The following is a 13,298-nucleotide window of genomic DNA, read 5'->3' on the forward strand; positions in this document are numbered from 1 at the left end:
CCCGGAAGTGACGTCACACACACACACACACACACACACACACACACACACACACACACACACACACACACACACACACACACACACACACACACACACACACACACACAAGGAGGCACTGTGACATCACTGATGATGTCATAAGACTGATGATGTCATCAGTGATGTAATAAGGGGGCACACACACTGATGATGTCATAAGGGGGCGCACACACACAAGGAGGCATTGTGACATCACTGATGATGTCATCAGTGAAGACTGATTATGTCATTAGTGATGTCATACCCGCGCGCATGTAAACTTAAGGGCTATAACATTTTGTGAGCAACACGCACTCACACACCTGTGTGCACCAATAGGGCAGGTAAGGCCACGCAGCAGCCGAGCTGCGGGTGAAAACGCGCAGCGGGGGAGCTGCGTATGCGAGCCTCAGGGCCAGCTCAGCCAGCTGCAGGGCGGGTGAGGCCATGTGGCGGCCGAGCTAGCGAGCCCACGCAGCGGGCAGGCATAGGAATCGAGCACCCGTATAGCGTGAGAGATGCCTACTTGATTGAAAAATGCTTCCACCAGATTGCAAAATTTGAACAATGCGACGTAAGTGAGGTATTCCTAATATACAATAATAATAAATACCAGCACAAAAACAATAGGGTTTCAGCCCCGAATGTGACAGGGAGCATTACCTCCTGAACAGGAATGTTGTCTGGCAGCAGAAACACGTTGAGTTTTCGTCTCTGCTTGTGTGGTGGTTGGAGGAACAGCAGAACTTGGCCCTGGATAGTCTTGGTGGAAGTTAGAAATGCCAGAATCGTATCCCACACGAGGCCAAAGGCAGAGAGGTGGGGGACATTCACACCCACATGAGTTTCTGTGATCTCCAGTGGCCGGAGGAAGCTCATTCCCTCATCAGTGATGTGGACAACAGACAGGCTTTCACTTTCAGGAAGTGGTACTGTGAATACACATCAACATTTAGTTTCACTTGTGTCAACTCCATTAAAATGGCATTACATTTAATTTAATTATTTGTAAAAAATGTTCAGCAGTAATCAATATATAATCATGACTGAATAATGTGCCTACCAGGGGTGGTTTCACAGTGTGGGAGGTGGAGCTGACGGACAGAGTTCTGAGGACACTGGATGTTGAACAGCGGGCCTGCAGGTGTCTTGCCAGCTGATTGGAGGAGGCCCTCATCCCACTGGATGGTCCTGTACAGCACCTCCCCCTCCTCAGCCATAGTAAACACCAGACCAGTCAAAGTACACTGGAACACACCTGCACCAGGGCACTTGAACCTGTAGGACACACAATACAGCATGTATCTGTATATAGTCTGTAGCACACACAATGTTGGGTGATAGTAGCACTCCACTAGCATCATCCAATGTAAGAAGGCAGACCTTTTAGAAATGAAAAGTTGCAAGCAGTTTTCATTAGATGGCCTGTGAATAATAGGCCATAGTAGAGTACCACAGGAATTAGTCCGGAAGACCTGGATCTTAGCACTTGCTGCCCCTTCGTCTGAAAGTCAATAGACAAAAGTCCCTCTCTTTCTCATCGAGGCCTATGCGAACCAGCCATGGAAAAAAGATTGAAATGGTGGTGAATGGCGAGAGACACCCATGTTTTGATCCCGCATGAATTGTGCCATGAGGAACACATGTAATGTTTGTCAATTTAAGTACCCCCCCAATAATGTTTTGCCTGTCGTTCCTAAGTTGGTCTAGCAGCTGAATATTGATATTCTTACTTATTTACTATTTACTACTATACTTATTTTTTATATTCATAATTATTTATTTGTTTATTTTGTATTGATTCTTATCCATTGGTAACTTCATCCCTCATACCTCATATCAACATTTCATGCTTAGTCAGAATTTTAACCCCTCAAATGCCAGTTTACTGTACTTACTGTACAATCAAATTTACAGTAGAAAACACAAAATGTGATCCCCCCCCCCCCCCCTTCCCATTAATGCCACCTGGATCTTCCCCGGTGGGATTATCATAGCCTTGGATTTGTCACATTTTTGGTGGAGGAATTATTTTCTTCCATCTTTCATCTTTTGAGAATTGCACATTTGTTCGGACTCTTGCGGCCCTCTACGTACAGCAGCTGGATATTGATATTCATACTTGTTTTTTATATTCACAATTTTTTATTTTTTTATTGATTCTTATCTATTGGTAACTTAATCCCTCATACCTCATATCAACATTTCATGCTTACCCAGAATTGTAACCCGTCAAATGCCAGTCTACTGTATTTAATGTACAGTGGAGTTACACTGTATAAGGAGGTGTGGCTCTTACCTGTCAGGTGTCATACCGACACCCAGCCGTACCTCCGTCGCTGGAAGCTTTATGACGTCGACGGTGGCTCTGACTACGTGAGACTAACTTCCACAGTATATTCCTTTCTATGCATAGTGATCTGACCTTCCGTTTCCCAGAAAAATGATCCAGACACGGACCGCACTGATAGCCGCTGAGCTGCGGGGAATAGTCATGGAGAAACGGAGAAACTGGTTGGCTCTTTGACACGGAAGGCCACAGAACTACGCGCATGCGCATCTGGGGCACTACCCGGATGCTGGTCATGACTGAGTTTTGACATCCGGTTCAACACTCACACCTGTTGTCGGCCGAGATGAGGAAGGACACGCAGGGAACCACCCATGACGCTCATGACAGCCGACAGAGTTGCTGTGCTCCGGTGCAGAGAACAAGCATATGGAAGGCCCCTATAAGAAGGCCCGATCGCCATGGCTGTGAGGAGATATACTAATTTCTGATTCCATTCATGCCAGCCACAAGTCTCTACGACGAACGGTTGCTGAGATACGATGTACACTCAAAAGAGGTAAATTTGAACGAAAAAAAGACCAGTGCCAATTTTCGACTCACAGCTAATTTTCACAAAAAACACACAAAAAAGCTTCATTCCTGCATCAATTTCAGTCTAAATGCTTCAAATGAGTAGTTTGCACTGGAAAATCCGGGTTCCCACCTTATGTGACATGTTGCCATGGCGATCACTGTACTGTATATTTCATGTCAAACTGCATGGAATTGATTGCTGTGCCAACACTGAGCAAATACGGGGGGGGGGGGGGGGCAAACACAATACAAACTACAAAGTTGATGTCTTGACTCGGCTGAGATGTGTAAGATCAGAGAAATAAAAGAAATTGGGGAAAGTACCTGGGAGTCGGAATTTGTTTTTTGTTTTTGTGCAAAATTAACATTGAAACCAATGAGAAAACTATGCAATGGAATTTGGACGCCTTGTAACCAAATTTTCAACCAACTCCAAAGTTAGATTTTAAGGTCAAATTTCAAGTTATTTGGCCCAGGATAAGAGCAGAAAAAATGTAAATGCATGAATTTTGTCAAGATTTCCTGGTGGTCTCAAAAAGGAGGTTATAGTGAATCACCGGCTACTGTACCTAAGGAGGACCGATGTTAGTAAGTCTCACTATGGGTGCCAGGATGGTTTTGTTCTAGTGGTGGGAGGGTGAATTTCCAAAATAAAATAAAATAATATTTATAATAATATAATTTCAGACAATTCGTGCCAAAATTGTCCAAACGGCCGCTACGTGAATGTAAGAAATATCCATCAGCTGGACCAGGGGGGTACAAGGTTTAGATAACTTTGCAGGCCAAGAAAGTCACAGTTTGTGGTAAAACTGTTGCATTATAAGTTATAAATTGGAAAGACTACTGTATACACAACCGTGGTAAGTGGCGTGTCTCCCAGCAGGCCATGTGGACTTCATGGCACTATTCTAATAGGATTAAACTAGAACAACCGCACCGCAGATTTATGCCTCCGCCATTAGTTCATACTTGAGTCCAAATCGCCATTTGAGGCAAATTCGAAGAAATTCCATCAAGACAGTTAACAAGCTTGAAAATGGCATTCGAGAGGTCAGTGATCTTGACCTTTGATAACCAAAATGGAATCAGTTCATCCTTGCGTCCAAGTCGATGTTCGAGCCAAATCAGAAGAAATTCCATCAAGCCGTTCTTGAGATATTGTGTTAACAAACCGCGTTAACAAACCGCCATTCCCAGTTAACAAACTGGGAATGGCGTTCGTGAGGTCACAGTGACCTTGAACTTTGACCACCAAAGTGTAATCAGTTCATCCTTGAGGCCAAGTTAATGTTTGAGGCAAATTTTATGAAATTCCGTCATGGCATTTCTGAAATATGGGGCTCTATTCTACCCCTGGCCTTAGGCGCTAAACTGGCCTTAAACGCAAAAAAACACGCTGTACGCCTGCCTACCGCTGACTCGGGAAGATAGCGTCATGTTTTTATGCCCCGAAATGCGCTTTACGCTGAAGAGGCGTGGCACAGTGCCAGAATAGGCCAGGAACGTTTCGGCCTTAAATACCAGCCTAAAGCGATCTTCCAACTGGCGTTAATTTTGCGGTTAACGCTTTTGAAAACCAGGCCTTATTCAGTGCGCCGGCTCCCCTACCAAACGCCACACAAGAAATACATTTGCATCTCTCCCAGCATGCATTGAGGCTTAATACATTTTGACAAGAAAAAGCAACCAAATCAGCCTAAGTAGGCTACGTGGTAGATAGAAATAATATTTATGTTAACACAACATGCAATTCTAGAACATTTCAAATTTGGACAAACAACCCTGAAACACAATCAACAATCAAAACACAACCCGATGTGAAACATACATGTAATCCAGGTCGTATATATATCCGTCGCAAATACGTGTTATAGTCGAGTGACAACCGTAACACAGTTGTACTGTGATGTCCGCTCCAACAAGACTTAGCTTACTTGACACGTACTTTTTCAATAAAAACACATTTATGCCATGACTTTACATAATGTAGGCTATATTTATGTCGCATCATTTAGCGGCTAAATGATTTTAGCCTGTGCTGTGATGTGCAGGAGCAGCAGGTAGCCTACACGTTATAAAACTACCTGCCCTGAATGAGCTGAGTGGGGGGGGCTTGTTCACTATTGTGAAAGTTATGTGTTGACAACAAATAAAGATCATGGAAGTGGATGGTATCAGGAATGTGACCGATAGTTAACGTTCTATATTGTACAGGGAGACCATCAGCCCTGCTGAACAGATCTGTATTTGCCTGTAGGTTGAATCGTTTTATTCAGGCTATGATCTGTGATGCGCTGAGATATCCAAATTGGCATGAAGAGATGACAGCATGCAGCCGCAACCGGGGTTACCGGACTGGAGTATCTTGGGACCTTGTATGGGAAGAATGTGATTGGTTTACTGGAGACCACCAATCCAACACTTGTGAATAATTCTATGCTTAAAAAGGCGTCGTTAAATGGTTAGAGCCGCGGATTCTGCTGTTTAGCGGCAAGGAAAAATTAGGGAATGCGCCTGACCAGTAATAGCGACGGGCAAAGCCATGAATGCAAATTTAAGGCCAGGGGAAAGATAGAGCCCATTGAGTTAACAAGCTTGAAAATGGCGTTGGAGAGGTCACAGGGACCTTGACCTTTGATCACCAAAATGTAATCCGTTCATCCTTGCACCCAAGTCGACGTTTGAGGCAAATTTGATGAAACTCCGTCAAGGCATTCCTGAGATATTGCGTTAAAAAGCTTGACAATGGTGTTCGTCAAGTGACCTTGACGTTTGACCACCAAAATATATCGAGATATCGGGCCCCATCTTCCCAAAAGCGGAAATTTAGCGTTTGCGCTCGTTTTACGCCGTGCACAATGCAAATTGGGGGCGGGCACAAGCGCATGCCTGTTATAATTGTACTGGGCATAGGCATGCCACATGCCAAAGCAGGCGTTTCAGCGCTAAAGAATAGATGGCATTATCCTATCGCAGGGGTGCCCACACTTTTTCAGCTTGGGAGCTACTTTTAAAATGACCAAGTCAAAGTGATCTACCAAACATATTTATTTATATATATATACAAACTTGGCTGCCACAGCGAGATCTGACTGGCGCACCTGTACGTCAAACAAGTGGCAAATGCCATAGTGAGGATGGATGATAGGCTGCTAACTTTTGCATGCGCAGTATAGATGAGATCTGACTGGCTACCTGTACGTCAATCAAGTGGCAAATGGGCCTATTAGCCTATCATCCATCCTCACTACGCCCCCCCCCCCCCCCCTCAATGCCATGCGATCTACCACACTACCTTTGCGGCACCCCTGTCCTATCATCAGCAGCGCGCAATTACTTTGTGCTAAGAGCTTTGAAAAGGACCTCTTACGCGCCAAATACCTCGCTGCGCTGAAGTGCACTATAATCTCCGTGCTGCGCAGCGCAGTGCAAAGTAAAATCCCTTTTGGATATGTCATTACGGACAGCCTTGCCACGCCAGGACATCAAATTCTGCTGCTAAACTTGGGTATTAGCAGATAATTCAGTGAGGCAATCAACTATAACTCACTGAGAAACTTTTATCACATCGCAAAGAGGGAAATTAATTGAGAAAACTTGTTGGACAATGGACATAGGCTATTTATCTTCATAACCCGGAGGGTCGTTGGCACCACAGACGATCTGTCAATAAGCTCTCTCCATCTCTCTCTGTCCTCGCACGAGTGAGTACACTCTATAGAGACACTGCATGAAATTGGTCCCGCCCATCACGGGGGAAAAGCTCCGTTCATTTCCACACACCAGCGTCATTTTCCTTGAATTAAACATAGCTAAAAGCTGTTGTGTGGTGGGCTGCGCAGACAACAAATGTAAAAAATCGCCAGTTAAAGTTTTTTTGTACTCCTGAGCGAAACAAGGAAGCCATTGAGAATTGGTGAGAAGAAAAATGTTGATCTAGCTGTCAAGGAAGTAAGTTGGAGTGTTCATCTTCCGTATATACGATCTTTTTGTGCAACACACAACCATGCATGTGACATAGGAGAACGCCAGAATTGGAGGGGGGATTTCTGTTTTCCCCCATCTTGGGCGTGGTTTCTGAATGATGACGCGTTACGCAGTGTCTCTATTATGCATGGAGAGAATTACAGCATATTGCATGCCTCGCGCAAACAGCCATTGCGAGATGGGAATCTGATTAGTTTTGATTGACGTAATGCCCAGCATTGCCTGGCCACACCTGTGAATAATTCTGGTAGTTAAGACCGCCCAAATCCCGTTTGCGCAGGCATTTTGGGGCGCAGATGATTTTGGCAACGCTCTAATTTGCACCTGCGACGTGAACGTTTCCGCATCCCCGCCGAGAATTGCATCCCCAACATATTTCGGGGCTGTTTTAACTTAGAAATCAGGGAGGTCACGTCTACCAGACAATTATATCACTTTTAAACAGTTACATTTCTGTATAAATCATTACAATGTGCTCCCGTGAGGTGGGGATGCTGCCGGCGCTGGGGTGTAAAACTCGGCATAACACCTGGACAGCGGACTGCAATCTTCCCTGCTTCAAGGCACGCGCAAACAGGTGCGCAAGCGCTAATAGGGGATATCGCCTGTACGAAGATAGGGCCCATCGCATTAACAAGCTTGAAAATGGTGTTCGAGAGGTCACAGTGACCTTGGCCTTTGACCACCAAAATCTAATCAGTTCATGCTTGAGTCCAAGGTGATGTTTGAGGCAAATGTCATTCAATTCCATCAAGGCATTCCTGAGATATCGCGTTAACAAGCTTGGAAATGGCGTTCGAGAGGTCACAGTGACCTTGACCTTTGACCACCAAAATCTAATCAGATCATCATTGAGTCTCAGTCATTGTTTGAGGCAAATTTGATTAAAGTCCGTCAAGGCGTTCCTCAGATGTCGCGTTAACGAACATCGGACGGACGGACAACCCGGATCCATAATGCCTCCGGCCTGGCTATCACCGGCGGAGGCATAAAAATATAGATAGATAGACAGACAGACAGCCAGGCAGAGACAGACAGATAGACACAGACAGGCAGATAGACAGAGACAGACAGACAGATAGACATACAGACAGGCAGAGACAGACAGATAGATAGACATACATACAGACAGGCAGAGACAGACAGATAGACACAGACAGGCAGATAGACAGACAGACAGACAGACAGACAAACAGGCAGAAACAGACAGACAGACAGGCAGAGACAGACAGATAGACACAGACAGGCGGATAGACAGACAGACAGACAGAGACAGACAGACAGACAGGCAGAGAGAGAGAGAGAGAGAGGCAGGGCTTAAAATTTGGCGCATCTTAAGACCCGGAAAATTTGGGGCGTTTGAAGCTCAATTTGGGCCGTTTGAAGCCCAATTTGGGCCGTTTGAAGCCAGATTTGGGTCGTTTAAAGCCAGATTTGGGCTGTTTGAAGCCCGATTTGGGCCGTTTGAAGCCCAATTTGGGCCGTTTGAAGCCCAATTTGGGCCAAGTCCAATTTTACAATGAAATGCACCCACTTTAAACCTGAATAAAGTAATAAAACCACTAGTAAACCAGTAGGCGGCGCCTGGCCTGCTGTTCAGTGAGTGGCCTGGCCTGGCCTGCAAAAAAAAAAAAAAAAAAAAAAAAAAAAAATTGGCAGGCCAGGCCAGGCCAGGCCACCGGGCATTTGCCCGACGTGCCCGATTATGCAGTCCGCCACTGTGTATGTGTGTCACTGATGACATCATCAGTGATGTCACAATGATGTCACAATGCCTATGTATGAAATCACTGATGGCATCATCACTGATGACATCATTGATGACATCTTCAGTGACATCCTATAGCCTTGTGTGTGTGTGTGTGTGTGTGTGTGTGTGTGTGTGTGTGTGTGTGTGTGTGTGTGTGTGTGTGTGTGTGTGTGTGTGTGTGTGTGTGTGTGTGTGTGTGTGTGTGTGTGATGATGATGATGATGATGATGATGATGATCATGCTTGAAATAAGCTTGCTGCAAAAGTGTATGAAACAGCAAACTTTGTGTTCAGGGACACTGTGATACTCAAACAACTCATTTTTCACATTTAACTGGAGGGATTTTAAAATACTCAAATAATAAATAATTCTTAGTTTCAAGTAAAATAAGGGCTGCATTTAAAACACATAGCAGAAAGCTTTTGAAAATGTGCATCTTAAATTAAAGTGCTTAAGAAAAATGAAATAAAAGTAGCAGCTTGAGTTTCCCTTTTTCTGGTTTTTGCAGTCTTATCTCAACCAAAACAATCTCAACATATTTATTTGAACAATTGAACAGCTTACTCCTCTTCTGTTCTGAGAATAAATGACTAGCTGACTAAGAAGTCATACTTTTGCAGCCTGGGGACAGTAGTTGTACTGGGAGGGAGGGAGACCAGCCAGCCACAGACATAAGCCGTTTTCACACACAGATTGTGCAAAATTGCAGTTCAAAAGGCCCGCAAAACTGGCAGCCTCGCCACAGAAATTGCTTTCACACACAGCCAAACAGCACCGCCACATTCCCGTCCTGGGGTGTGCTTTCAAGTGACATCCACCCCTCCTGGATTGAAAGGCGAGCGGAGGCATTTCCACCCAGCCAGGGCCGCTGCTGGCCATTTGGGTGCCCTAAGCGTAATTGTTTTGTGGTGCCCCCCCCCCCCCCCCCCGCAAAACTTTCAATAACGAAAGACTGCATAATCATTCATTATGAACGATACTAGTGTATCTCACATTACATTACATGTGGCAAACAAACAACTGTTAGAATTACTGTACATGTCAGCAAACAAGCGATTGTTAAACTGTACATGCAAGCAGGGACGGACTGGGATCATAATTCAGGCTGGGCATTAGATACCAAGCAGGCCAGGCCGATACGGGCCGACGTGCGTGCCGGCGTCTGAAGGGCGGCGGCAAAAAATTTGGGCTGTTTGAAGCCCAATTTGGGCCGTTTGAAGCCAGATTTGGGCCGTTTGAAGCCAGATTTGGGCCATTTGAAGCCCGATTTGGGTCGTTTGAAGCCAGATTTGGGCCAGCTGAAGCCAGATTTGGGCCGGTTGAAGCCAGATTTGGGCCGTTTGAAGCCCAATTTGGGATGAGTCCAATTTTACAATGAGATGCACCCACTTTAACCCTGAATAAAGTAATAAAACCACTAGTAAACCAATAGGTGGCGCCTGGCCTGCTGTTCAGTGAGTGGCCTGACTGAGGGCACCAAAAAAAAAAAAAAACTTTTTTTTTTTTTGGTGCCCTCAGTCACATGATGCCCTACGCAGTCTGCGTACTCTGCGTAATGGGGTGCGGCGGGCCTGCACCCAGCTCCTCGCCCAAATGAATATTTTCATTTGATGAACGAATTCATTCAACAACCAAACATTGCTGATGTACACCAGCCAACGAGGTGCAGCTGCGGTTGTTAAGGATCAAACTGATAAAACACGAAAGTGTTGTCCACATGCAGCATGGTAACAAGGCTTTCAATATTCATCTGATCGACTTTATGCATCACAGACGCACCATCATGTAGCCTATTAGGTAGGCTACAAGGCTAATTCTTATCTTTTGGTTCCAGTTTTTTGTAAAGCAAATGATTCCCATCAAGTAGCCTAATTAGGGGCCGTTCTGAAAGACGACGCCCGCATATCAAACAGCTGCAGTCTGCATAACGTTCGTCAGGGGAATAGTATAGGCTATAAATGCACATGACTACTATAACGTAAGGGAATGCACAACTGGCTAGCTAGACAGATTGCAGTTCTGGAGCTGGTTTCCAGAGGGAATATCCTCAGACCAACTCGCCACAGACAGCTATAGTCCTCTGAAGCGTATTATTATATCCGTAAATTTTACCTAGGCTACTAATGTCAACATCGTTTGAGCATAAAGCCTAACCTACTTACAGGCACGGAGCATTCCTCCTGGCGCATGATTGTATAGGCTACTTTTTTACTTTCACTGTCTTTCTTGCTGCTTGAGGTGATTTCCCCTGTAATTTTTTTATGAATGAGCTGAGCATTCGCACTGTTCCGGCTTGCTGCTCCTATGCTTTCAAGTGGAGGCGGGTTACCTGCTAACCCGGCGCTGTGACTAGGTCGGCTTGGGGGACAAAAGGTGTACAACAATTACCCACCAACGCGCGTTCAAAACTTTCACATCGGAGGCGCGGATCCTATTTTCCGTGCATTTTGCGGCTTTCAAGGCCGGTGTGAAAGCACCTATAGACACAGAGACAGACAGACAGACACACACACACACACACACACACACACACACACACACACACACACACACACACACACACACACACACACACACACACACACACACACACACACACACCTCTCATTCTTTCTCTTGAGTGAGAGAAGTGAGCTCTTGCTTGTCCTGCCAGGATTTTAAATCTGGGCTGGAATGGTGTCAGGGCCATTCTCATACACATGTGGAGGTGCTCATTGGTGAGCCTGGAACCATATTTGGTTTTGATGATGTTCATAGTGGAGAAAGCTGTCTCACAACTGTATGTGGAGCCAAACATGGTTAAGATGTACAGTGCTACTGGGAAAGCTGTCTCTGAGACCAGTTTGAGCCAGAAAGTGGCATGGTCAGTTCCTCCAAAATGCTCTTTCAAGGCCACGTCTGCCTGGAGATCGATCAGTTGCATCTGGAGAGGCCCAGCATTTGCCCACTTGAAGTGCTGTGTGACTTCCTTTGAGAACCCCCTGATATCTTTGATGAGGAATGGGTTCTGAATGAACAGGGTGAGCTGCTGTCCAAGACTGAAGCTGTCGAAACGCTTGCTGAAGTTTACAATCAGCTTGTCAACAAAGTCAACAAAATGAGAAACATCTCTCTCTCCGTGGACCTGTTTCTGCACTGTTGTGAAGTGTGCACAGTCTCCCTGCAGGTCTTCCTTGAACACCTTAAGTTTCCTCTGAAAGGAGTTGACCTCTGTCATCAGGTCACAAACTGAATTGTCCTTTCCCTGTAGCTTTAAATTCAGTTCATTCAACCAAAAAAGCTACAATATCCATCTTCTTCTCATCTACCAAAAAGAGAGAAAATGATGTGGCCTTCTGGCTCTTCAGCTGTGCCAAAAAAGCTGTGATTTCCTGTCGGATGGACCAAAAGCGCTCCAACCAGATTCAAGATTCAAGATTCAAGATTCAAGATTCAAGATTTTTATTGTCACTCCGTAGTACAAGTATCACGTGTGAAATTCTTGTGCTGTAGGCTCCGTTACAACATAGTGCCTTTGCTGAGCTATCTTACATTATTGTGGAGCAGAAGATCATCAGCATCTGCTCCAACTTCTCTGAGGAATTCCCTGAGCAGGCGATGCTGGTGAGAAGAGGATGCCCTAAGAAAGTTAATCATTCTCATCATTGTGTTCATCACCTCAGCATACTCATCGGACAGGCTGGAGCACAGGACTGATTGATGAATGATGCAATGGTAAGAGATGAGCTCAGGATTGTCCTCTTTCATTCTTGCCACAGCTCCTTTCTCTCTCCCTACCATGGCAGGGGCTCCATCTGTGGTAATGGAAATCACTTGTTTTGGCTCTATTCCCCTCTTGGTTAACATCTCCTTTATGGCCAGGTAGATGTCCTCTCCTCTTGTACTGGTGTGAAGGGATGTCACACCTAACAGGTCTTCACAGAACTCTTTTTTCTCCTTGTTGAAGAACCTTACATAAATTAACAGCTGGGCATTGTCAGACACATCAGTAGACTCATCTACAGCTAAGCTTATGCATGGTGTCTTATGAACTGCTTCATCCAGCTGTGCTAGCTCATCCTGGCTTAATATTTCTGTTTTCTTTGTAGCTGAAGATGCAGACATGGTATTTGATTTATTTTTCCACAAAGCTCTTCTTTTCACATTGCTGCTTTTAATAAGTGCCACGGTCTCGCAGCAGATCAGACAGACAGGCTTTGAACTGCCCATGGGGAGGATAAACATGTACAAATCTGTCCATTCTTCATTAAAAACTCGGTTCTCTGTGTCCACTTTTCTCTTTTTAGAGCACGCCATACTTCTTCTCACCTATTTCTCCACCGTGTGTGTGTATGTGTGTGTGTGTGTGTGTGTGTGTGTGTGTGTGTGTGCGTGTGTGTGTATCGCTGCTCACTGACACAGCTGTGACAAGCAGAGTGGACCCGCACGGAGGAATCTTGGAACGGCTGGAATGTACATTGCATTGGCCGAGTAGCGTCACGTGGGACTCCAAACTAGTACCGTAAATGCTAGAATAGCCAGAAAAGCTGTGCCATTTAAAAATACAAAACACTGCAACATTGAAGAAAAATCTCAATATAATAACAGCTTATAGGTCTGGGTCCGCATAGGATGGCGTCTCCGTCCGGATTCGGACCGCCTATTAGTGACCCCTGTTCTAGCCCATAAAT

General features: G+C 45.2%; 1 protein-coding gene across 1 annotated transcript in view; it reads right to left on the reverse strand.

The window, feature by feature from the left end:
• Positions 1 to 13,298, reverse strand: part of LOC310770962 (uncharacterized protein) — a gene marked incomplete at its 5' end in the record, with an annotated part of 168,622 nt that overhangs the window by 20,834 nt on the left and 134,490 nt on the right. Inside the window, 2 exons of the mRNA XM_083663653.1 lie at positions 685 to 953; positions 1,085 to 1,299. Of these exons, the coding sequence (XP_083519779.1) occupies positions 685 to 953; positions 1,085 to 1,299 (484 nt within the window). The remainder of the gene's footprint in view (positions 1 to 684; positions 954 to 1,084; positions 1,300 to 13,298) is intronic.

The sequence above is a fragment of the Poromitra crassiceps genome (assembly GCF_964638095.1).
Source record: "Poromitra crassiceps genome assembly, contig: HAP1_SCAFFOLD_280, whole genome shotgun sequence".
In the NCBI taxonomy this organism is placed as follows: domain Eukaryota; kingdom Metazoa; phylum Chordata; class Actinopteri; order Beryciformes; family Melamphaidae; genus Poromitra; species Poromitra crassiceps.